Source organism: Vespa crabro, chromosome 15, assembly GCF_910589235.1.
Source record: "Vespa crabro chromosome 15, iyVesCrab1.2, whole genome shotgun sequence".
NCBI lineage: Eukaryota > Metazoa > Arthropoda > Insecta > Hymenoptera > Vespidae > Vespa > Vespa crabro.
This window is the reverse complement of record NC_060969.1, coordinates 4220899-4247495: the sequence shown is the minus strand read 5'-3', so window position 1 is coordinate 4247495 and position 26597 is coordinate 4220899. Positions and strand designations below refer to the sequence as shown.

General features: G+C 32.8%; 3 protein-coding genes across 13 annotated transcripts in view; 1 reads left to right on the top strand and 2 right to left on the bottom strand.

Annotated features, from left to right (window-relative positions):
• LOC124429596 overlaps positions 1 to 10394 on the bottom strand; it is a 74072-nt gene extending 63678 nt beyond the window's left edge. For 3 of the 7 annotated variants that reach the window (XM_046975057.1, XM_046975060.1, XM_046975061.1), the window contains exons 1-5: positions 9786 to 9972; positions 9396 to 9488; positions 8910 to 9292; positions 8702 to 8827; positions 8491 to 8606 (exon numbers count right to left, since the gene is read on the bottom strand). In XM_046975057.1, the coding sequence (XP_046831013.1) occupies positions 8491 to 8606; positions 8702 to 8827; positions 8910 to 9292; positions 9396 to 9411 (641 nt within the window). In that variant the 5' untranslated portion in view covers positions 9412 to 9488; positions 9786 to 9972. Of the gene's footprint in view, positions 1 to 8490; positions 8607 to 8701; positions 8828 to 8909; positions 9293 to 9395; positions 9489 to 9569; positions 9709 to 9785; positions 9976 to 10320 lie in introns of those variants that run through there. The other 4 variants (XR_006943490.1, XM_046975058.1, XM_046975059.1 and 1 more) reach the window with 4 other exon arrangements.
• Positions 10395 to 11315: 921 nt separating this feature from the next.
• On the top strand, positions 11316 to 22729 carry LOC124429496. Of its 5 annotated transcripts, none has more exons than XM_046974848.1 (20): positions 11316 to 11579; positions 12137 to 12413; positions 14274 to 14468; positions 14967 to 15052; positions 15186 to 15447; positions 15661 to 15790; positions 15883 to 16034; positions 16174 to 16449; positions 16764 to 17075; positions 17182 to 17277; positions 17366 to 18200; positions 18431 to 18993; positions 19545 to 19723; positions 19857 to 19996; positions 20448 to 20594; positions 20674 to 20763; positions 20839 to 21226; positions 21406 to 21578; positions 21660 to 21806; positions 21934 to 22729. In XM_046974848.1, exons 3-20 carry the CDS (start codon positions 14399 to 14401, stop codon positions 22142 to 22144), a joined length of 4257 nt encoding a protein of 1418 aa, XP_046830804.1. In that variant the 5' UTR covers positions 11316 to 11579; positions 12137 to 12413; positions 14274 to 14398; the 3' UTR covers positions 22145 to 22729. The 5 variants fall into 5 exon arrangements, with proteins under 5 accessions (XP_046830804.1, XP_046830801.1, XP_046830806.1 ...); XM_046974845.1 differs by having other exon boundaries at positions 19857 to 20005; XM_046974850.1 differs by having other exon boundaries at positions 11317 to 11579; positions 16776 to 17075.
• A 328-nt stretch (positions 22730 to 23057) lies between these two features.
• LOC124429367 lies at positions 23058 to 25406 on the bottom strand. The gene is made up of 3 exons (XM_046974551.1): positions 24089 to 25406; positions 23694 to 23947; positions 23058 to 23587 (listed from the first exon to the last, which is right to left on the bottom strand). Exons 1-3 carry the CDS (start codon positions 24355 to 24357, stop codon positions 23142 to 23144), a joined length of 969 nt encoding a protein of 322 aa, XP_046830507.1. The 5' UTR covers positions 24358 to 25406; the 3' UTR covers positions 23058 to 23141.
• Between the last annotated feature and the right edge of the window lie 1191 nt (positions 25407 to 26597).

Genomic DNA, 26597 nt, shown 5'->3' with positions numbered 1-26597 from the left:
TCCAAAAAAATGTACATTACTTTCTTTTTCCCTTAGTATAATAATAATAATAATAATAATAATATATATAAAAAAAGGAAATAAAAAATTTATGAAGAAGAAAAATATCAAAAATATTCGAAAATATTTTTCGAAGCATATATGATGGCACATTTTTTTTTCAAGATGATTCGAAAGAATAATTAAGAATTCCAAAATTTCACAATTCATTGGTCTCAAACAAATATCAGAAAGAGAATTGAGAAAGGTACGTGCGATTTCAAAGATTTGAACATTGATTTTTCTCCCTCTTTCTTTTTCTTTTTTTTCTTCACTTCTCTTTTCCAAAGCGAGAAAATGAGGCGAGAAACTGACGTGTCGCCTGTTTCCAAAGAGACGCATTCTAGAAGACCGTTCGATACTTTTATCCCGAAATAGTCATACAATGCGTCACAGTCAGCTCAAATACTTTTTTCTCTGTCGGAAGAAGAAAAAAAGGAAAAAAAAAAAAAAAAAAAAATAAATTAAAGAAAAAGAAAAAAATTACGAAGACATCGATCATTGTGTGATAATAATAAATGAATTATAGACCGTTAGAATTATTGAATAAAATTTGCATATCTTTCTGTCTTCGACTAAGAATTACAATATAAAACAATAATAAGAGAATATCGATCATTATAACAATTGAATTACAGATCGTTCGAATTATTGAATAAAATTTATACATCTTTATTTCTTTCTATAAAACATTTCAAATGATGATCATTGAAAATCAAAGATAAAAAATCTTCTATAAATTATAGAACAATAATGTAAATATAGATCTTTATAATAGACGCGAATTATAGATCGTTGGATATTATTGAACAAAATTTGCAACTTTTCTTCTACATTTTCTTTTTCTTTTTTTTTTTTTTCATCAACTTTTCTACAACTTTTCATCAACTTTTTTTTGTTCAGCGATAATCTCTCCAGAATAACAAAAAAAAAAAAAATGAAAAAAAAAAAAGAAAACAAGCAGGGGTATAACTCTGATAACAAAAAAACCTTTCGATGCTTGTTAATCTTCCTCCATAAATCTAATTGAACTTTAACTCTAAGGGATTGTGCGTCGATAAAAAGAATGGAGAAGAAAAAGGCACAAAAACAATAACAAAAAAAAAAAAATGAATAAAAAATAAAAAAGAAGAGAAACAGCAAAAAAAGAACAAAAATAAAAGAAAAAAGAAAGAAAACGAGAAAGTAGGGGAAAAAAAAAATAAAGGAATAGACGAGTAGGAAGAGGTCGTATCGATAGATCGAATTCTAGACAGAGATGGTGACGATGCTTGCAAACTTCGTGCAGACCGGATTACCTGGATAATCCGGATCCCGTAAATCCGTCAGCTCGAATTCGGCCAGTCCATATATATTACATACATATGTATGTTTGTATGTATATACGTATGTATATACGTATATACGTATATGTGTGTCTCTCACCGAATTCGGAACACCGAAAGCTTCTCGTTTCTAACCAAAGCTAACGTGTCCTGACTTTTCCATCATAATGTTTCCCTTTTCCCCCGTTTAGATATGGACTAGCCCGTTTGTGGTCAAATTTCTAACACGTTTGGTTAACCCCAAAGAAACACTTAGGTTATTATGATACGTCCAATATATGTATATATATATATATTGTCACATACACATAAATACATATATATATCTTCCTTTCGCAAACGTAAGTTAACGTAACGAAATATTCCAAAAGAATTATACGAAAATTCGTGCAACAAGTACGAAGAGAAGTTCCATCGAAATATTATCCCTTTCCCTTTTCTAGAGATGTTAAACTCTCCTTTTCTATGAATTTATATATATATATATATAAAATATACATACATATATATATATATACACACATATATACATAGACATATTCCTTCGCAGTACATTAACCTTATAAAAGGGGTGAGCGTACAAACTACGGTACGATTTTAAAGGGTTCAAGCTGTTAACCGAGTTTAAGGGAAGTCATGGCCAACCATCAAATTGAACTACGATATTTTAAACTCTGTCGAAATGTTTCATTTACGTAGATAACTTCGTAACCTTTCGAGTAATTGCATTGTTTAATATTCATATCGTTTCGATCAATTATTCGATATCGTTCGTATCATACATACGATTTTATATATGCGGGTATGTATTACATTCTACATACATACATACATAGATACATATATTATATAAAATGTATATTGAAGAATCGATTTGAAATGAAAGATAACTCTTGTCGTTCGTCCTGAAAACATGATTTTTCATATATTCCTTTTCATATTTCATCGGTTCGACGATACGATAATAATAAGGACATTTATATACGAGTTAGTGAAAAATTCTCCCATAGAATGACGATGAGAAGATCAGGGTGTGAAAGTAGGAAAATAGGAGGGAGGGTGGCAGAGGGTGTACGATAAGAGGAGTAAGATGCGAGGAAGGAGGGAGGGAGGTAGTGAGAATGGATGGATATTCGAATAATTTCGATCTATATAACATAGTCAGCACGCGCGTCCTGAGGCATTCCCTGGACTATTCCCGTTATTGGGTCAGACACGCCGATATTCCCAAGCTTTTTCCAATACGAATTCACCTTTCCGTAGCATTTTCTTTATCTATCTTTATTTCTCTCTCTCTCTCTCTCTTTCTCTCGAAACTTTAAGCTTACTCATCCATCGGACCCTCCTCTCGAGATCGAGCAAATCCAATTAATCGTGTCCATCATAAAAGTGAATTTCCTAAGAATGAAGATGATGTAGAAAAGAAACGAGGGTTTTCTACCCGACAATGACCTTTCCTTATTCTACCGGATCTTAACAAAGTTGAGACTGAACGAAGAAAACAAAAAAAAAATATATATATATATAAAAAAAATAAGAGAGAGAGAGAGAGAGAGAGAACGTTCTAAAAGAATAAAAAGAAAAAAAGAAAAACGAGATATCGTTATCGATTGGTCAAATATAAGTCTAAGTAGTCGACGATGTAATTCCAGTGAACACGCTATATGGCAAGGCTTAAAGATCCGATCAATTTTCTCGATAAATAAATCTGACGATAAAATTGGTTAGTTGGATAGAAAAAGGGTACAAAAGAAAGAAATCATTGAGGGGGAAAAAGTATTTTGTCCTTCTCTTTCTCATTTTCTCTCTTTTTATTTCTTTTTCTTCTTTTTCTTCTTCTTCCTCCCACCACCAACCCCCATCTTCCTTTTTCTTCTCTTATTTTCACTCGTGTTTCTGACCGAAGAGGAAAACGTCGTCGTCTTCGTCGTCATCGTCGTCGTTGTCGTCGTCGTCGTCGTCGTATCGATTTACCAAGTCGTAGAAGTATAAGAAGAAGAGGAAGAAGAGGAAGAAGAGGTGGAAAGGGGAGGAGATGAAGAGGGTGGTTAAAGGGGGAATAGTACGGAAGTAAAGCTATAATTTCGCATACCTAGCCGAGTTAAGGGTTGATCAATTTCTAGATAGACACACGCTCGCCTTTCGGCGAGAACGATATTATTAACTATAGAAGACCATGAAAAGTTTTAAACTTTAACGAAGTATATATATATATATATAACATAGATACACATAAGGATTAAGTATGATCCATGTTAAATAACGTTAGTTATGGAAAAAATTATCTACGTAACGAAAAGAAATTGACCGATTGTCGATTTCTTAGAATAAATTTTTTTATGATAAAGAATTTTAAAAATAAAATTTTATAAGAATATATATATTGGAATTCTTTAAAGACGAAGAACTTTTTTCTTTCTTTTTTCCTTTCTTCCTTTGTTTTCCTCACGTTCAATTGATTACATCGATAAAAGTGATCTTATAAATTCGTCTGATAATTTGAGAAAATGTTGGGAAAAAAAAAAAAAAAAAAACAAAAAGAAAAAATAGAAGCGAAAGAGTTCCTCGAAGTTTTCTATGAAGATGTACTATGAAGTACCAGAGTTGTAAAATTATGAAAAGAAAAGAAAGGAAAAAAACAAGAAAGACAAGAAAGAATAAGGGAAAATGGAAGAAGTAGTTAAAAAAAAAAAAAAATTGTTAATACCACGGAAAAAATGAAAGAAAACTTACGCGTAAAAAAATTACAAAAACAAAAGGAAAAAGAAAAAAAAAAAAAAAAAAGAAAGGAAGAAAGAAAAAATTCACGAAGAAAATATGAAAAAGGAATTTCTGAATTATTCATATTTCATGGAATCGATCGAGATCGAATATGACAATAGGTTGTAAAAAGTAAAAAATAAAAATAAAAAATAGGGGAAAAAAAATGAAAAGAAGAAAAAGAAAAAAAAGGGAAGAAAAATCTTTTTAACTTTTCGGTCGAAACTCATTCCACCTACTGTTAGCGAATTAACTCTGATAAATGGCCAACGCGTTCGAGCGAATAATTTGCGAGGAAAAGCGAGGAAACGTTTTAAAAAGCTTTTCTTCGATAGCTCGATAGAGCGAAGGAAAGAGAGAAAGAGAGAGAAAGGGAGAGAAAACGATTTGTCGGTATCGGCGTAGAGAAAGCATTTTGTTGGCAAGCATTCTGTTGTTTCACAGAAAATCGAGAGAAATGAAAATAAAAAAAAAAAAAAAAGAAAGAAATAGAGAGAGAGAGAGAGAGAGGGAAGTTTTAACGGTAAATCGGAACGTCGTTAAATTCAACAACCGAGCGCGAGTTTCGAGCCAGGACATAAAAAGAGAAGCCATTTTTCATTAGGGAGTCAGCCAACAGTTTACGAACTTTGCATAGCTTCTCTCCCTAATTAGAAAATAATTAGAAAAAGAAGACAAGAAAAAAGGAAAAAAAAAAGAAAAAGGCAAAGTATTATGCGATCTCAATCGAGATCATTCTAATCGATCAATTTTCTTTCATGTTCTTTGTGATTTAGTTAATGATTGGATTAGATTTGAACATCTCTCTGAATTAAATGATTAGAATAAATAATTACGAAAGAGAAAAAGAGGAAGAGAAAGAAAGATAGATAAATAGATAGATAGATAGATAGATAGAGAGAGAGAGAGAGAGAGGGAGAGACCAAAAAAAAAAAAATGTAAAAAGAAGAAAAGAAAGATAAAGAGTTAAAAAGTATAAAGCAATAACTCGTAATCGTTTAAATGACTCTTCTCCCTTCGCGTATTCGCTCTTTCAAGAGTTTCGGCAAATATCACGAGAGAAAGAAGAGAGAAGGAGCATGTGTATATACATGCCATAGAGAAAGAGAGAGAGAGAGGGAAAGAGAATGATGACAATGAGAGCGAACGCAAACACTAACCCGCTTTTAAAGGAATCCGACCTAGCTCTTCCACGATATCGGTTTGCTCGATCCAGCAACTTCATCGACACGAACTGGATGGCGACGTTTTATAGTTACAACCCTTTCATCCAACAACGATGGGAAAGCACACCCTCACCAAGAGCCAATAAGCTTCGACAACGTGCCGTTTCGCGAATGACTTACTTACTTCAAGAGAGAGAGAGAGAGAGAGAGAGAGAAAGAGATAGATAGACAGAGACAGAGAGACAGAGAGAGAAAGAAAGAAACAATCGAAGAAGAGAAGAACATACACAATGGCAAAGAAACGTTCATGAGATAGAAACTATTTCTCCTGTCTTTATATTCTCTCTCTCTCTCTCTCTCTCTCTCTCTCTCTCTCTCTCTCTCTCTCTTTCTCTCTCTCTCTCTCTCTCTCTCTCTCTCTCTCTTTCTTACTTTATCTGTCAATCAATGTCTTTCTCTATCTATCTATCTATCTATTTATTTATCTATCTTTGACGTGCGAAAGATCCGGATAACAGGTTATAATTTTAACATGTTTAAATTCGAATAGAGAGGATCGATGAACGCCTGCTACTACCGTCGGCGATCTAACCCAGTTTCTCTTACTACTACGTACGAGTCATGACTCTGAGTCGTAAGTTTCCCTCGGACGTGGTCGGCGACGAGTCGATAAAAAAGCAATTTCGCGCGAGCATTGGACTGGCCAATACGAGATATCTGTCATATATACAATATGTGTATATATATATATGTATATATGTATATATGTATGCATATATGTATGTATGTATGTATGTATGTATGTAAGTATGTAAGTATGTATATATATATCTGTATATAAAAGTTTTGTTTCATACGAACGTAAACACAGGTCGGTCGGTCGGTCGTTTTGATACGTCACGACTAAATAGAATTAGAATGATATTAGAACGGAATATATATATATATATATACATATATATATATATATGTATGTATATTCCATAATATATATATAGTATATTTTTGTATAACTTACTCGGCATTTTAGGACGATCCAACAGGTTTTATTTCTTTTTCTTTTTCTTATTGTTTCTTTTTTTGCTCTTTCTTTCTTTCTCTCTTTTTTCTTTTTCTTTTTTTTTTTTTCGTTTTGGTCCAATCAACGATATTTACGATGATGATCTAACAACGATGATGATGGTGACTGTGGTAGTAGTAGTTGTTATTGTTGTTGTTGTTATTGTTGTTGTAGTAGTAGCAGCAGCAACAGTAATGGTTGTAGTAATTGCTTGCTGTTGAGGATAGGATCGAAACGATCGAGATGATCGAGAATCGTGTCCTTGAATATAACGAAGACATACCCCTTGAGGAACGATCGTTACGTCCAAATGGTCGAAGGGTGATCATCCTCATCATCATAATCTTTCGATTCATCATCTTTCGTTATTCTCTCGTCGCGGGCACACGACGACAAGATAAATTTCTATGTTATTTAAAATAGATCACTAAGGATCTATTATACGGGATCTTTGATAGTCTACGTGTTGAGGGTAATATGAAGATGAAGACGACAACGACGACGACGACGACGACGACGACGACGACGATGATAATAATAATGATAATGATGATGATGATGATGATGATGATGATGATGATGATGATAATGATGATGATGACGACAATGATAAAAGGAACGTCTTGTCCAACGGAAAAAAAAGTTCGTTGTGTGATCGAGGAGATTCTAAGAAGAACATCTGAATTTTGAACTGTATATATGTATATATACAGGTTTTTTCTTTAAAATAATATAAGGAAAAAAAAAAAAACAATAAAAAAAAACAATAACGCGGTTCGATGGGACATTCACGGAACGTGTCAAGGGCTATATGAGAAGGGAGTGCCGCGACCTTCGTCGCACGAAGGCCCGTGGAAAACTGACCGATCCTCTTCGCTTATTCCTCCTCCTCCTCCTCCTCCTCCTCTTCCACCTCCTCCTCCTCCTTCTCTCTACCTCTACCTCTTCCTACAACTTCTCCTATACCATCATTCTCATCGTCATAGTAGTAGTAATAGTAGTAGTAGTCATCGTAGGACGGGAGGCATCTTTTCGTCTCCTCCTCATCCTCCTCCTTCTCTTCCACCTCCTCCTACTCCTCCTCCACTACCAGCTCTGCTTTTTTTCGAATCCGTTGACGAAGCTTCCGGACGAGGGTAACGAGCATGCGTGATCCGACGCACGAGTAACATGCCAGCTAGGGTGGGAGCTCTAATGGGAGTGTACTAACCAGTCGAAGAAAGAAAGAGATAGGTAGAGAGAGAGAGAGAAAGAGAGAGAGAGAGAGAGAGAGAACGATTATGCCGAGCTTTATAACAAAACGTGTGATACGTTTCAGTATTTTTTAAATACCCGGTAGATAGGCTACTACTCTTTTCTTCGGTTTTTCTTCTTTTTTTTCCCTCAAGAAAAAGATAAAGAGAGAGAGAGAGAGAGAGAGAGAGAGAGAGAGAGAGAGAGAGAGAGAGAGAGAGAGATCTTCTGTTGAGAATTGGCTTCTTTCTTTCAACGACGTCAGAGATTTAAAGGAGTACCACCTCATTTAATCGTGATTTCCTAAGGTAACTCTCTTTTCAGACTTGCAGCCGCCACCGTGAATATTTCAAGGTGGGATGACGACGTATTTTCTTACTTTCCTTTTTATTCCCCCTTTTTTCAACCCTCCTCCCTCCGTCCCCAGGATCCCACTTCCCCGCGTCGTTATAAAAAGAAATATCGACAAGGTATAAACGCCCAGGTGGTAAAGCACGTATGTAGATGTCGTGCGTCAATAGCCACGATAAATGAAAGCCAAATTCTTCGAATGTTTAATTTAATGAAATTAAAGTAGTATAGATTTTCTACGAATGCAGGTTTTAACTCGCGATGGTTTTATTTTTTTTCTTTTTGATGTGTTAAGCTTTCTTTTTTTCTTTTTTTTTTTTTTTGTTAGTTTAAACTATATCATTTAAATGATCTCTTTTGTCATAGTAAAGAAAGAAAGAAAGAGATGATATCAACATTTATTCGTGCACAAACGCATTAAAACTTAATGGCCCATAAAGGTGAAGAATTGCCATTCTAAATCATCATGAAATACAAATTCGTTTCTAAACGATCGAGTAGTTTTACGAGTACCGAACATGTATATGAGAGTTAAAATAAAATGCTTTTAACTTACCAGCCTGCAATGCCGTTTGGTTGAATTTCTTGTAAAAATATACCAAGCTCGCCCTTGTCTTTACTGCGGAGACCAACGACACTGAATCCTAAACTAGTACCTTCTGGTTTGTATAGCTGAAAATATGGAAATACAGAATTTTATTATACAGAATAACGTCAAGATTAATAATGCATTCATATTAATAAAATGTATTATTTGAATATCTTACCTGCACTGTACATATCTGACGCCCTCTCGCTGCAGCCTCTATCACCTTTTTGAACTCTTTGGCGTAGGTTGGGGTCGTTATAGGTGGCATTCCCATAACTTCTGAAACCAGACTAGGACTTGTAACCTGTAACAAAGTACATGCCATGCAGGAATAGCACGAGTACATTAAGCTGAAATGGGGGGGGAGGGGAAGATTCTTAACCTACCTGTGCGCTGGTGTCTTCGCTGCTGCTATGTAACAATGGAGCAATTGGTACTCTTTGATCATCCAATTCGCTACTATCCGGATATAAATCTTGATAAGCAATTGGTCCTAAAGGTTGCACAGGAGTATTTGGAACAGAAAGCTCTAATTGCCCGCTGATATTAATATCAAAATCTCCAGGAAGAATGGATGGATGTTGTCCTAATTGACTATTTAATTCAAGCAAAGAATCTTGTATGGTGACTATACTTCGAAATACGGGATCTTCCAATAAAGAAATTAATGACTTGAGATCTTGAGTGGTATGCATTTGTAATTTTGGATCATCACAATCTTCTACACGTTCTTGAACATGCTCGAGCAAGTGAAGGGCCGTGGATATATCTAAAATTATGAATAAAATTGTGTACGTTATAGGAGATACGAAAAAGCAATCATATAAATGGTTATATTAAATGTTTGTAATATTAAGAAATATAATAATTACCTGCGCTTAACGACATTTTAATTTTCTTGTTTTATATATATATATATATATATATATCGTTCAAGCTTGTACAAAATCCTTATCGATCCAACTCTAGAAAAATAAAATACGAAGGATTGTCATTGAGAAGGAAATCAATAGAAAAAAAAAAAGTAACAATCTTAATATTCTTACGTTCTTAACCTCAAAAGAAAGAAGTGCTCGATGACACAATATTAACGTATACATTTCTACTATCATTATTTTGAAAAGTAAAAAATCCAATCCTGATCACGTATATCATGCTGATTACAATTAAAACTAAACTAAGCTGGTTTAATAGCAAATCGATATTCGTTTATGCAAAACTAATTTAGAACTATTTACATAAAATCGATAAGTATCTCTTACCTAATAACTTTATAAAAACGTTTTTTTTTTTATACAGGATACACCAAGGATAAAAGTATAATTCAGAAGAAACTTTAGGATCTTACGGGTGTTATATATTACAACAAACAAAATACCACCATCAAGGCTCACGATGAAAACTTAATCGCATCTTGGTATCAGCTGACAGGATCCAAAGCGTCCCGACGTTCAACGCTTGATATCATGGAGGGCGTTTAAGGCGCATGCACTAATGGCGCGTAAATTCAATTGCTTATATAATCATTTTCGATCGTATACAAGCCGTAATAAGAAAAAAAACAAAAAAAAAACAAAAAAATGAATAAAATGTAATCATATAATTATAATTAATAATAATACCTTCACGATATCTTCCATTTCTACATTAGAAAAATAATTAAAACGGTGCTTGGACGAGTATCAGGAACGACGACATTCTGTGCGACATAAGTTTTGTCTGAGGATAGGAATACTACTAAACGATATTTACTATTAATTATGGATTATCGATTAATATAATACATCGTCGACTTACTTTACCACCTTACGTTGTCTAACAAACAAGTATACACCTTACAACACTGTCTTACTGACAACCAACTGGAATTTCTTCAAGATGGCTGCGTATAAACGAAATGCGCGCGCATACCGAATGCGCAAGAAGCCTCGTAGCCAGTCAGTCGACCTTCCTTCTTTTTTAACTTCTCATTCGTTTGTTTTCTTTCGTTTCGTTTGATCGTTGTTTTTTCTTTTCTTTTATTTGTTTGAAATTCAAATATCCATTACGTACGTGTGTATATATATATATATATATAAATATATGAGAATATGTCGAAATATTTCTATAAAATCGAGCAAATCAAATGAAATGGTATTGAAACTGTTGGTGTTAATATATTATCCATTATAATCAAATGGTTTCGAAAGTATATTATTTATAGGTTAAACAATATATATATATATATATATATATATATATATATAAATATAACTATATTGACGCAATGGAATGTATTCTGCTTTTGACGAAATCAATACGATTGTCCTATCTGAGCTCATGCAGAAACCTGAATAATCCATAATTCCGCAGTTTCCACGTTCATGAATACTCGAAAACACGATTCACCGTAAATATAAAAGAATCGTAATGTATAAAACAAATGGATAAATTCATTCTTTTTCTTTTTCTTTTTTCTTTCTTCATTCTTTTTTCTCTATTTTATATGTACGAAAGAATGATCTCATTATAATATATACATATTATACAACGATATATCGACAAAAGCAAAAGTATTCAAAGTCAAACTTGAATATCGAGAATACATTTAACTATTTGTTACAAATGTAAATTAACCAAAATAAATTTGTAAACTTTTGTAGATGGGGAGATAGTGAATTACATATTCTGCATTAGAAATGATTTCCCTAACGTGCGAATAATTGACGAGAGAGAGAGAGAGAGAGAGAGAGAGAGAGAGAGAGAGAGAGAGAGAGAGAGAGAGAGAGAGAGAGAGAGAGAGATAGGCAAACGATTAAAGTAGATGTTCATAAATTATACAAAATAAAGGCATCGAATGACCTCGCCGCAAACATAATTATTCGAAGACCACAAGGAGGGACCAGTCCCACCGTGGGTCGTTCGCCTTCTATTCTCTGGACACAGTTCAGGAAAGATCAAAGGGGTTGAAAGCGATGGAGCGCAACACGTAAATCATGTTTGACCACGATGAGCTCTGGTGACGATGGTGATGGTAATGGCGGTGGTGACGGTGGTGGTGGTCCTCGATCGTCGAGGTAGGTTGACCTCGGCTGAAAATCTCTAATCCATGATTCCGCCTAACGAGTCATAAAGAGAAAAAGAGAGAGAGAGAGAGAGAGAAAGAGAAAGAGAGAGAAAGATAGAAAGAGAATGAGAGTAGTCAGTCGATCGACATCATCGACAACAGGACACGACATAGTGTAGTACGTCATGTCCCCTAGAAGAGTCAGTACGTTTTCCCGGATGGCCCCACGGAAACCGGACACAATGGGTGATACTTACTTCCGTTGAGCACAAGGCCAGAGAACTCGGAACTGTGGGGGATCAACACCGCGCCTCTTTTCAAACGTTATCTACACTTAGAGAACAGCGATGACTGTCTGTTCGTTCGTTCGTTCGTTCGTACTCTCTGATCTGTCTCTCGACATCATTGCTCTGCCCCCTACGGCTCGTCTCCGTGACCATTCATCGGGACGATGTATATTTCCTCTCCCTCCTTTCCCTCCATTCCCTCCTATGCCCCTACGTAACAACGTACGGCTTCCATTATTTCCACCGTTCGCACTGTTTTTGACCGTCAGTTTGATTACAGGTGCTAGTCGAGCTGGACGTTAGAAGAGATCGAAACCCAATCATTTCGTTTTAACATCTTCCTTCACGAACTCGACGACGAAGACGACGATATCGGAGAACGAGAGCCTTATTATCCATTCATTCACCTCCTTCCCTGGACTCCCTCAGCCAAATCCCAACGTCTCCAAGTCGCTTTTACGGAGTGCTTCAAATGGCATTCAGTTTTTTTCATCGTTGATCGACAAATTTCTTATTAAAAGAGAAGAACCCTTTTTCGTAGGAATAAGTTAGGAAAGGTAAGAGGAAACTTGTTCAACTCTTCTTCTCTTTTATTTATTTATTTTTCTTTTTCCTTTTTTTTCTTTTTTTTTTTTTTTTTGTTTAAGTATTCCTCTCCTCTCTTTCTCTCTTTTTCTCTTTCTTAATTTTTGATAAACTTTATATCCTCCTAATCCTCTAATTGGAAGGGGGATTTCGTTGAAACATTCAGAAAATAAAAGATCAAAGATCTATAAAAATGTTTTCATTGACTCGATCAAGATTCGATATGTCAATTGATCCTTTTATACTTCTAATGCTTTTAACTTATGTAATAATAATCAAATTAATTCAACATGCAAATTAATATCGCACGACGGACCATTATAATTTATCGTTGCGTGCGAATGTCCCATTAACATCAACGACACAAATATACACGGAAAAAGCATACACGAACACGTATGCATGCACGCGCGCACATACACTATAGTAATCAAATTCGTTCCTGATTCGGTACGGGTATACGCGTAACAATACTACTCGCGTAGTATGACAGAGTTCAAAGCACTGCAACAATAGAACTCCTTTTATGAGCTAAGCTTCGTTGTATCATTTGGTAACAAAAGCTCTCGCAAAAATTGTTATCTCACTCTCTCTATTTCTCTCTCTCTCTCTCTCTCTCTCTCTCTTTATTTTTTTCTATCTCTGTCTCTCTGTCTCTCTGTCTCTCTGTCTCTCTTTCTCTCTCTTCCTCTCTCTTTTTTTCACTGTAGAGTTTCTTTCTTTTTTTTCAAATATATATATATATATATATATATATATATGTCTCGTAACTCTGCAATATGCTCACGCACGTTAAGCTTTTATAGACAGATTTTAACTTTTTCAAAAAATTTACGTGATTCGTAAGAAATGAAAAAAAAAAAAAAAGAAGAATACATGAATTACATCTATTGAAAATATACTAACACACGAAACATGTAATTTATTCAAAAATATCTAATAGTTAACGTTCCACCTCTTCTTTTCATACGTCGAATAATATCAACGATATTGAATGCAAAGGATTATTGTAATTTACTCTTTCGAAAGAGAGAGAGAGTGAGAGAGAGAGGGGGAGAATGTTTCGTTGAAATTTTACGTGGGACACCTACGTGATCACAAAAGCGATAAACCATAACGTAGTTAACGAGCACCATCATCATCCAACGCCTCCGTCGTTGGTGGATTAAATTGGATGGATAGATATTTTCACGTAGGACGATAATTATTTTTTTTGTAAATTTACTAATACACATATTTAAATTTTAAAGATAAATTTCTACGTTTGATTATCGGTTTCGATGGAGGAAAAAAAAAAAAAAAATTAAAGAGAAGAAGAAAAAAGATCTAACACGGAATATTTTTTCAATCGATTTTATAAGAAAAAAAATTTTATCTTAAAAATATTTATTGATTTGAAAAAAGAAAAACTTGGTGTAATTGATTATTTCTCAATCGAGTAATCGTAAATAATACTTGGAGAATATCGTACAAATATAATCGTAATATTTATTTTTTGTAAAATTCCTAAAGTGTACTCACCCTGAACACCTCATAAACACTCGTACGTCTCTTATGGGATTATATACTATATTTCTATAATGTTCGATACATCAACGTATATTCCTACGCAATAACAATGTAAAAAGGGATCAGAATACGCCCGTAAAGGCATCGAAGCGTGCTTCCAACTTTCAGCCATTACATTATTAGCCATCCATTATCCTCCATGGTTTACATTAGTCACACAAAATATAATATCAATATAATAATAATTGACGATATAAATGAAATATTATGTTTCAATATTTTTCTAATTTATCCTCTTTTCTTTTTCGTGTATTTTTTCATAGGGAACCATCGCCAATGGAATGGCAACTTGACGTTTGAATTATTCGCACTTAAGAAAAAAAAAAAAAAAAACAAAAAAAAAGAAAAAAGAAACAAAGGAGGGAAAAAAAAAAGAAATAAAACCAAGATGATCACGAGCAATCCATTAAGAATCATCATCGTCGTCATCCCGTTGTTTATTTCAAATTTAATAAACGGTGAGTTGTGAAAAAAAAGGAATTTATGAGAGGGAAACAAATGAAAAAAGAATATACCATGAATTCTCGAATATGACGTTTCCTCGCGGATATGCGTACGTTCGTTTTTCTTTTGGAATTTGAAATCGACGAATTCAATTGCATTGCTGGACGAATAGCGAGCGTTCCGTATCGACGGCAGGACGCACAGAGCTCGTGGATATGGATCAAATGATGTCACGTATGCTTGCGAAATTGTTTCGCCTATTGTACGCCCGTCCGTACCACTTATGGCGCGAAAATATGGCATAGATAAAATCGGAATTATTCTGTGATCCACTGAATTTATCCCGCGAGGGAATATAACTTGAATCTTTTTTTTCTTTTCTTTCTTTCTTTTTTACGAAAAAGAAAAAGAAAAAAAAGAAAAAGGAAAAGGAAACGAAAAAAAAAAAAAAGAAAAAAAGAAAAGGTTGACGCGATAATCATTTCCAAATGACTCATCGTAATTGCTTTCAGCCCAAACAACATGTAACGGAGGTATTGGCAGAGTTGTTTACGAAAGATTACCTGATCAACAACTTCAGGGATTTGACGACGATGTGGTATGATATTATTCTTTTATTATTATTATTTTTTTTTTTTTCTTTTAATAAACAATTCTATTCTCATTATTAATGACAATAGATTACACGTGAATGTCAAAATTGTACCTACTCGTTTCCTCGTTCGCAACAGGTCAGGGACTCTGCACCACCCTTTAGAGTGCTGGAAAAATGTCAAGAGCTATGCCTGAGAGATAGAACAGCTACCAATAACTTGGTACGAGCATGTACTAGTTTCGACTTTCAACCTGGAAGCAGAATAGCGTCCTTCAGTGGAGCTGCTGAGTATGAAGAGAGTACCTGTTACCTGACAAGAGAACAAGCACAGCCCGAAGGCATTGGAAATCTGATGTTGGTTCCAAACAGTGTTCATTTTACGGAAGTTTGTCTCACGTGTGAGTATTTAGAGATGATGGGACAGTGGGGGGGGGGGGAGGTGGGGGACGGATAGATAGGGGCAAGAAATAAAACGAATGAAAAAATAAAAGAAAAAAAAAAAAAAAAAAACATAGGAAAAAAGGAACTTCATCGTAGATGAAAAAATTTCATCTCTCAATCGTAATTGAAATGAAATTAATTGATAAGAAATTCTTTTAATATGATATTAGCGAACAGAATAGAAAGAGAATGTCCAAATCGTCGATACGTCTTTGAAAGGCATCCAAGAAAGAAGCTGAAGCTTCCTTTGACCGATTTAAAGGAAGTCAGTGCTGCCAATAGAACTGAATGCGAAGATAGGTATCGTTAATAATAATTTCACTTTTCTATTCGACGTAAAACGTTTTATCTTTTTTTCTTTTCTTTTCTTTACTAACTACTTGTCTCGTTAGATGCTTGAACGAGTTCAGTTTCGTATGTCGATCAGCGACATATGACACTGCATTAAGAAGTTGTTCGCTGAGTCGTTTCACTAGAAGAACTCATCCTGAATTATTAGAGGACGATCCTAATTCTGATTACTTGGAGAACACTTGTTTGAACGGTACGAATATTCAAAAAAAAAAAAAAAAAAAAAAAAGAAAAAAAAGCATAAAGAAATAAAAATCATTTATATTCTTTCTAAAAATGGTTTTCTCATTTTCTTTTTTTCTCTCTCTCTCTCTTTCATTAAATCAATTTAGCCGAACGTCGTTGCGACGGTCTAGCAGTGTTCGTCAAAGAAGAGAACAAACGACTTCGTGGCCCATTTGAAGTCGACATTTATACGAATCTAACCCTTGACGAGTGTCAGGCACTTTGTCTTCGTGCCGACAAATATTTCTGCCGTAGCGTTGAATTTGACGAACAAACGCGTCAATGCGTTATCTCTGAGGAGGATTCAGTTTCGCAAAAAGATGACATCGGAATCAGTAGTAGTCCCAGTCATCATTTTTATGACTTGGTTTGCTTGGACAATCGTAAGTAATTAGATAGATTTATTAGTTCATATAAAGTTTCAATTAAGATTATTGTAAAGTGTTAATTTATTTGATTAAAAGTCAAAAAAAAAAAAAAAAGAAAAAGAAAAAAAGAGAGAGAAAAGAAAAAAAAGAAATCGTATTTAAAAAAAAAAAAAAAAAAAAAAGAGAGAGAAAAAGAAAAAAAAATAAATAAATAAACAAATAAAAAAGAAATATGAAGTAAAATTAATTGAGATTCAGATTTCATTGGATGAAAGTATCATAAGATATTCTTATCACTTATCATACCAATGCCTACTTACGAAACGTAGATCCGTCCATAGCACGTGGTTCCGAATATCCGGATAGCAGTTCAACCTCACATCTGTTCTCTGATGGAAGACGACCGGACACAGCCTTTCAACGTTATCGAAATTCTCGGTTAAGCGGAGAATTTCATTCGGAAATAACTGGACGTAGTTTAAGCGAGTGCCTCGATGAATGTCTAAGACAAACGAGTTTTCAATGTCGAAGTGCGGTATATTCCGAACATTATCATACTTGTAGATTGAGCCGATTCAATCAACGTGACGGACATAGGATCATTTATGACGCGGATTATGATTATTACGAGAATCTTATGCGTACGTTTAATAATTCATTAGAATGATACCGATGTAAACATTTTTATAAAAACAAAAAGTATATGTATTTATATATTTTTGGTTTGTTTGTTTTATATTTAAACAGATCAATACTTGGATGGTGATCGAGATACTCCCGGATATAGGCCAGATCCTTTAGGACAAGATACAAATTTTGGTCGACCTTCTTTGGGTAGACCAGGTCAGAAAGATATTATTCCCATATAATGATTTTATTTCTAATAAAAAAAAAATTATATATTTCGATAATTATATTATTCTTTTTTTAGGATATCCAGACGATTACGACAAAGGTTATTCGGGCACTGTAAAACCAGACCGTTATCCCGATCGTTATCCAGATCGTCATCCAGATCGTTATCCAGATCGTTATCCAGACAATTATCCCGATCGTTATCCAGAAAGATATCCAGAACGTTATCCAGATCGATATCCAGATCGTTATCCTGATCGTTATCCTGATCGTTATCCAGATCGTTATCCAACACAAACTGATAGATATCCAGACACGAAATATCCAGTAGGTACACCAGGAATGAACGATCAATATCCAGGATCTGGTGATCGTTATCCAGTAAACGATCGCTATCCAATAGATCGTTATCCTACTAACGATCGATATCCTATTAATGATCGTTATCCAACAGGAGATCGTTATCCTACTAGTGATCGATATCCTATTAACGATCGTTATCCAACGGGAGATCGTTATCCAACAGGAGATCGTTATCCAACAGGAGATCGTTATCCAACAGGAGATCGTTATCCTACTAGTGATCGTTATCCAATTAACGATAGATATCCAGATCGTTATCCAATGAGAGGAGATCGTCGACCAATAGGAAGCGATAGATATCCTGTTCCAGAGCCTATTATACCAGAAAGATATCCAATTGGTGGTGGAAGATATCCTACTGCACCAACAGGCAGATATCCAATTTCCCCAGGACGTTATCCAACGGATGGTGAACGTTATCCAACGGCAATAGATCGTTATCCTGTTCCTGAAGATCCATTAGATAGATATCCTTCTAGCGTGGGTAGACCTACCGGAGACAGATATCCTGTAGGTGATAGATATCCTGATAAGGATTACCCTAGTAGGTCAGTTAATAAATCATAAGGTATTTTACTCACACGCGATGTATATATATATATAAATTATATAAATAAAAGTATAAAGTTAATTATATAATAATATAAATTAAAATTTTATATAACAATATTAATGTAAATATAGCTATATCTTTTTATTTTATTTATATTATTATAAAATTACAATATATATACATATTTTATTTTTTTTTTTTTTTTATATGAACATCTTTCCATAGGTACCCAGGAAATGGACATGGTGTTTATGCGCATGGATTTATTGATGACGTACGAGGTCCTCAAAATCATCCAGTCGAACGTCCACATTATGGGTCAACACGTCCAGGTGGATATAATGGATATGGTAGCGATTCTGGTGGTATAATCGGTGGTGGTTACATAGGAGAAGGTGGAGTTTACAATACCAGACCATTTGGTACAAGTGGAGGCCCTATAATAGGTCGGCCACCTTTAATCTCAAGATGCGACGAACAGGATAATTTCCGACAAGTTGGACCGCACACAAGAGTACGAAAACCCTTCGTTAGAAGATATACAACAGCTTCATCCTTAGCACAATGTGAGAGAGAATGTGCGGATGCTAGGGATTTCGTATGCAGATCCTTCAATTATCGTCCTTATGCTGCACCCTACGGAGCCGAAAGAGACAATTGTGAACTCAGCGATCGTGATTCCAGAGACATGGACATGGGAAATCCAATTTATTATGACACCGGATCTGATTATGATTTTTATGAAAGAAATAATGGAAGACAAGGTGCTGATGGAGAATGTCTCGATGGTAAAATTCATTAATAAACAACAACAACGATAATGATAATAATAATAATAATAGTAATAATAATAATAATAATAATAATAATAATAATAATAATAATAACAATGACCAGTCGATTTGAATCGATAAAGAATGAATAAATAAATAAATAAATAAATAAATAAATAAAAAATTTATGAGAATCATCAACAGACAAAGAAGTACACCGTCATGGATCTCCCATTTGATATCTGTTTTTTTTTTTTTTCTTTTTTTTTTAATTTCCTAATGTAAGTCGAGAGCACTATCGACCACGTGAAAATATTTTGGCTGAAAAAAAATGAATAACTTTAAATCGAGCCTGACAAAGAATCCTGAAATAATTCATTCATTGTATAAAGTGTTAAAAAAAAATTCTATCTGATAATAATTTTTTTTCTTTTTTTTTTTTTTTTTTTTTATATAATGTCTTATACAAGTTCGTTGTAAATACGAGATGATGTCTTTTCTTTTCTTTTTTCTTTTTTTTTTTTTTTTTTTTTTTTTTTTTTTTTACAATTGATTATTTCTTTCAGTGAGTCAAGTTTGTAGCGAGGACGGAATGGAATTTACTCTAAGGACACCGGAAGGATTCATCGGTAGGATTTACACTTACGGCTATTACGATCGATGTTTCTTCCGTGGTAACGGTGGTACAGTTAACGTACTACGAATCAGTGGACCTCAAGGTTATCCTGAATGTGGGACACAACGCGTAAGAATAATCACAATGTCTTTTTTTTTTTTCTTCTTTTGTACTAAATTTAATCCACGATATTTCCACGATTTATTGAAAATAATTTTTTCTTTTTTTTTTTACGTATATATATACATATATACACATATAGTACGGGGACACAATGACGAATATCGTAGTGGTCCAGTTCTCGGATTACGTACAAACCGGACGAGATAAACGTTTCAATCTTACCTGTCTATTTCGAGGCCCTGGTGAAGCTGTCGTCACGTCCGGCTACATCGGTGCCGGGTATGCCAGGTCATATCGATCGAAAGATCGTCTATTGCACAGGAAATAGCAAATGGATTATCTAATTCGTGTTATGGATTAATGCAATGCACATTGTCTTAGATTAGTATTATATAAGAAGTTTATCATCGCGATTATAAACACGTTCCAGGAATTTTACAGATCCATTATCTGAGTAACGTACCTTCGATATAATAGTTTCTTTTTTCTTAAGAAAAAAAAAAAAAAAAAAAGAGAGAGAGAGAAAAAAAAGAAAAGAAAAAACAGAACAAAAGGAGGAAAAAAAAAGAGAAAAGATCCCAAGTATAATGTAATAATCTTTTCAAAGGCCATTTAATGATACCTCGATAATTAACGTTCAGAATATATATAAACATAATAATCCTTTCGTATATTCAAATATTAAGTTTAATTTAACTAATGGAAAGCTATTATACGTTCGTTTCAACAGATCAGGTTCTCCAATACCAATCGAATATCTCCCAGCGGAGAATACTTTGAGTTCTCGCGTGCGTCTGTTGATTTTATATCAAGGTAGACCTACGACTACAATAGCCGTTGGTGATCCACTTACTTTTAGATTGGAAGCTCAAGAAGGGTGAGAAAGAATGAATTATTTATTAACGAATTATCATTATCGTTGATAATTGATATAATTTCTTCGAATTAACTTATAGATACAATTATGTAACGGACATATTTGCTACCAATGTCATAGCCAGGGATCCTTACTCGGGAAGAAGTGTACAACTTATAGATAGATATGGGTGAGTAAGATATATATATATATATATCCATATATATAAATTACGATTTAATATCTATTGTCTGTTATATTTCAGGTGTCCGGTGGACAATTACGTTTTTCCTGGATTGGATCGTCTTCGTGACGGTGATAGTTTGGAAGCACGCTTCAATGCCTTTAAAATACCAGAATCGAATTTCTTGGTATTCGAAGCAACCGTAAGAACCTGCAGGGATGGTTGTCAACCGGCATATTGTTCAGGTGGTAGCGGAAGAAGTGAGCCATCATTTGGAAGACGACGAAGAGATATAACCAATGATACGATACTAATGGAAGAGGATTCAACCGAGACCAGTACGATTATCGAGAAGGATATTAATGTCACGATTACGTCAAATTCGACATATGTTATGGGTACTACTCGATCGAATGATGAAGAGGATAACGAGGAGACCGAGGAAGAACATGTCAGAGAGATGATTGAGGTAGATAATATATTAATATATTGAGATGAGAGATCGTATAATTGTGACGATGAAACATTGCTTAACAAATTCTGATGTATATTTATTATGTATAGAGTTATGCTTCTTTTATACTTTTTCCTTCTTTTTTCTTTTATTTCTTTTTTTTTCTTTTTCTTTTTTTTTTTTTCTTTTTCTAGGTATTAGATTCGAGAATGGACATCGAAGAAGAGGAGACTAAAGTGGAAAAACAAAGTGCAATTCTTGAGACAGTTTGTATAGCTCCAAACGAATATTATGGCCTAGTTACAGCAGTTGGCGTTCTGGTAGTGTTATTGGCTTCAGTAGTATTACTTTCAATGTTAGTTTACAGGTAAGCCATAATAAGTTTCTATAATATTCTATTTAATTATTTTTATGATGATGATAATGATGATGATGATAATTACTATAGGAAACATGCATATTCTGTGATCATGAAAAATCGAAAAGTTGATAAGGCCAGTAATCGTAGTAATCATTCTGATGATGCCACCTACAGTAGCCGAGTGAATAACTTTTCCTTTATGAGAAGTGGACTACAAAAACCATTTCAATCCACGTACGGACATTTTTTTCTTGTTTAATTATAGAAAGAAAAAAAAAAAGAAAAAGAGAATAGAAAAAGAAAATCATCACTCTTGAGATTATTAATTTTTAATTAATTATATGATTCCCGTTATTTGTAGATCTATATCAAGATCGATGAGCAATATCATTGGACAACGTATGAATTCATCTTCGACAGCATTAGAGGGTGCCGTTGGTTTATCGACCGCTAGAAGATCAGGATTTGATCCTAGCGAACCAATTTATACGGATCCTTCGCTTTTCGAGGTGACTCGTTGTTCGCAGAATATGTCGAAACAAGCGCTGAACGATAATTTTCATCTTATGTAAAGAAAAAGGGGAAATCTATTGATAATTCTTTCTAAAAAACAAAAGAAAAAAAAAACAAAAAAAAAACGGAAGAAAGCATTTCATCCGTCTATACGTTTTCATGAATTTGATTTTTTTTTTTTTTTTTTTTTTTTTTTTTTTTTTTTTAATAACGTAAGAACAAACGATGCATTTAAACGATGATCAAACTCGAGCTAAGTATGACTGGGTACATATAAAAAGGAAAAAAAAAAAAAAAGAGAAAAAAGAAAAGGAAAAAATAGACCAAATATTTTGTTTAACGAAACTGCTTACTAAAAGTTTCCCCACTAGTCAAGATCAAAACTGTTTTAATACCGAATAATCACTGCCAAACGTTCATCATACAGAATCACTAAAAAAAAAAAAAAACAAAAACAAAAACAAAAAATTCATGAAAAAATTTAATTAATATTTGATATATCTTCCTCGTTAATCAAAAAGGAAATCTGTTTCTTCTTTTTTACACATACAAATTTTCCTATAAAAATTTAATCTATAGAAATCGATAAATTGTATATATATATATGATAAATATCTAATGTATCGTTTTAATCCCATTTCAAATTTTCAAATGTTCTCTTTTCATTTCTAATCATAATAATAATATTACATCGTACGTCACTTCTTCAATACCTATAAATACTCTTACGATTGTTACAAAACTCTGCAAAGATAAAAAGGAATCATTAGTCTTTTTTTTTCTGTTTTTTTTTTTTTTCTTCTTCTTTTTCTCATGAAAGAAACATAAGCATTATATTTATTACGATTATACCGCAATAGCATTTATAAACAAATATTTTAAATAAATTGATATTATATATTACGTTATAATAATAAACCGATGGCTATTATATAAAAAAGAAAAGAAAAAAAAAAGAGAGAGAGAGAGAGAGAGAGAGAGAGAGAGAGAGAGAGAGAAGGAAAAGAGGAGAAAAGAAAAAAAGAAAAGAAAGAACGACGTTGAAATGATATCTTTTCAATCTTCCTTTATCCTCTCAAGCTTGTAAGTAAAGAAAAGCATCCTAAGCCTAGCTTCTTCTTTACGATAATGAGCCTCCTCTAGTTTGATTCTAGCCTCCTCCTTCAACATCGCTGCTACATCGACCTTAATCTGAGCCTCTGAGAGTGCAAGAAGTTGCAATTCATCTTCCTTTTGTAAAGATCTTTTCGTCTTACGATGATTATGAGAATCGTTTATCCGCGAAGGAGAAGAAACAACGAAGCTTTGAGTCGTATTTGATCTATAAGCCAATTGACTAGGTTCCATTGTTTCTTCCTCGTCCGTTGATCTATGATCGATGATCGATAGATCGTTCGTTCCTCTACAATCAGTCAACATTGTTCCCTGTGACGTTATTATACAACCCGTTTGTTTACCACCAATTGTATCTTGTAATCCAGAAATATGTTTCGATGTATTACCTGATGCAAATATAATTAAATATGAAATTTCAAATAAAGGCGGGAAACGATGAATAGAAATAAATGATTTTATATATATATATATAATGATTATATATATATATACCATTAGACTCGTTGGAAGTATTGTCGGGTTCCTTTTTTAAATTTATGTTTGCGAGCTTCGATGAGCATACACTTTGCAAAGTAAAAGGTTCGGAATCTTTTGGTTCAAAAACTACGTTAGGCGGTAAGCAACCATTTCCGCTAGTCGGTGGTACTTCCGGTCTCTGTTTCTCATAAACATTTCCATTTTCCCAAGAAGAAATCGATGATTGTGTAAAATCCTTTGACAATTGACAAAAACTTTTTGAATTGTTTCTAAATAGACATTAATTGAGAAATTTTAGGTTAGATGATTCCAGAGAACAAAAAAAAAAAAAAAGAAATTCTTTCTCTTGCTCTTCCTCTTCCTTTTCCTTATAATTAATAAATTTGACAAATCTATTGGACATTAATTACCGCGTTTTTTTCTCCTCGCGATTTCTTTTACAAGCTTTCATATTTTCCCAACAACGTCTTAGCTGTACAGCCGAACGTGCACTTTGTGGACCGACCATAGAATTATATTCTTCAGCTAATTGTGTCCAAGCTGATTTTCTTTTACACATTGATATTGGATCGGATTTTCTATCCTCAATATCTTCGTATTTGTTTATCAAAGTTATTAAAATTTCTCGTTCCTCGAAGCTATACGTCTTTCTTGTACCTTTCAACGATACGGAAGCCATTTTGTCATAAGAAAAATTATCGAATCGATATCAATATATATATATATATTTCATTGTTTAACACTTTTATAGGGTGAATATTGTAAATTGTAATTAATGAAAACAAATAATACGATATAAGAGAAAAACGTGATCGTGATCAAAACAAAACAAGAATTCGTATCGATACCGCAGCGCGCTCTGTTAGAAAAATATCGAAACCGCGCGAAATATAAAAATGTAATTTATAATTGTGGATTTTAATAATAATAGACATTATAAAAAAGAAATTATTAAGTTGATTAACTTTTGAGAAACTTACTGTATAATTCAAACTTGGAGATTGTCTTATTTGGCAAATAGAAACGTGATGAGGACTGTAAACAACATGAATAATAGGACTTCCGTCGTTGACTTACCTCATCTCATTCTGTAAACAATTAGTCTATATTACTGTATTTCGAAGTGTTGACATAGTTCTGTTTCTGCTTCTGAAACTATTCGTACCGTTTAATCAGTTATTACATTTACTAATTGAAACGTTCAATTAACTTGTAATATTTTTCTTTTTAATATTAATCATACATTTATAATCGATAGTCTGATTAATTAAATTTAATTTTCCTATTATCAATACTCTTTTCAATTCTAAATATAGGTTAATTCAAAGATTTCATTTTTAACATTTGTCTCATTCTCTAATTCTAATTCCTATTTTCTTCTCTTTTAATCTTTCTTTTTTTTTTTTTTTCTTTTTTTTTACAACACTACGATACTTTTTTTAATATTATGCATAATATATCGATAATAACAATACGATCGTTTATACATATGTCATTTTTCAATTGATAAATATAAATTTGTTCAATTGAAAAATTGATGGTATCTGAGAGAAATAAGTCTGAAAATATATTAAGTATAGGTGCTTTTATTTTAGTATTGTACAATAATTCGATTTGCATTCGACTTTTAATGATAATACTTAATATATTCTAAGAACTTAAAATTCATAAAGTATAACCTTTATATATATATATATACATATACACACATATATATATATATACACATATACAAACAGGCGAATACATACATATGTATATACAAAAGATTTTTTCTTTTTTTATTATATACACATATATGTATATAACTTCAATATATGTTGTCTTTATATGTTGTCTATATATGTGTGTTTATATGTAATAAATTTCTATTATATATATATGTATACATATAAAATATATATATATATATATATAATAATCATTATCTTATTAAACTTATAATATAATAAATACATCACATTTAAGAAGAAGCAGACCTTATTACCACAAAATCATAGGCCTTTGCAAAGATTTTTATCTAATTGTATTTCTTATTTACACAGATCATCATTTTATTTATTCATTTATTTTAGAAACCATTATATATATATATATATATATATATATATATATATAATGGTATTTGTTAACGTTATGTCATGATAATTGCAGTGTTCCATCATAATTGATATTTCTGAATTTAGACAATAGAAGTTTGCGTTGAAACAAGTGCAGGCATAAAAAAGAAAAGGAAAAAAAAAAGAAAATCTATAATTAGACATTTAGATACATAAATTGCACATTGTGACAATACAAATATCTTAACTTCACGTCTATAGGAAAAATGGTGACTTACATTGCTAGAAATAAAGCATAATATAAAATGAAAAATTAGTCGCATTTGTACTGTACACATATTTCTTTATAGAATAATTATCAATTAATTATCAGATTTGTTAAATCTGATAATTAATAAAATAGGCATTGTGATAAAACTTTTCAACGCGTACTACAGCTTCTAATTAATATACCATTAACGATTATTACTATAGAAAAAAAACAGAAGTACTATGAAAGCGTTAAGAGAACAGAGATTATATAGTTAACTATACAATATATGAGCCAATGACCAATGTAGAAAATGATCTATATCATATTTACTTATCGTTTTGAGATATTTTCATATTTAACTTGGAATTATTTAAAAATAATTTATCTATAAAATGACAATAGAAAGAGTATTTATTATTGAAAAATAATTCTTTGATGTAATTTTATAATTATAAAAAACAGTTCATAATGAAATATGTATTGGAATATCTCAAATGAATTAGATCAATTTCATAATCAATGGCTCATATGTAAGTACAAAATCGTTATGAGTATTCATACAAAATCATTTATACTGTTATATTAATAAATTCCTTCATATGAATA

Bases quoted from the DNA above. Each gene is read 5' to 3' on its own strand.
- LOC124429496 (XM_046974845.1), top strand. From the start codon at position 14,399: ATGATCACGAGCAATCCATTAAGAATCATCATCGTCGTCATCCCGTTG. The intron at 18,994-19,544 runs GTAAAATTCATT...TATTTCTTTCAG, and splicing joins TGATGGAGAATGTCTCGATG to TGAGTCAAGTTTGTAGCGAG. The intron at 20,595-20,673 runs GTGAGAAAGAAT...ATTAACTTATAG, and splicing joins AGATTGGAAGCTCAAGAAGG to ATACAATTATGTAACGGACA.
- LOC124429367 (XM_046974551.1), bottom strand. From the start codon at position 24,357: ATGGCTTCCGTATCGTTGAAAGGTACAAGAAAGACGTATAGCTTCGAG. The intron at 23,948-24,088 runs GTAATTAATGTC...ATGTCTATTTAG, and splicing joins CGCGAGGAGAAAAAAACGCG to AAACAATTCAAAAAGTTTTT. The intron at 23,588-23,693 runs GTATATATATAT...TATTTGCATCAG, and splicing joins TACTTCCAACGAGTCTAATG to GTAATACATCGAAACATATT.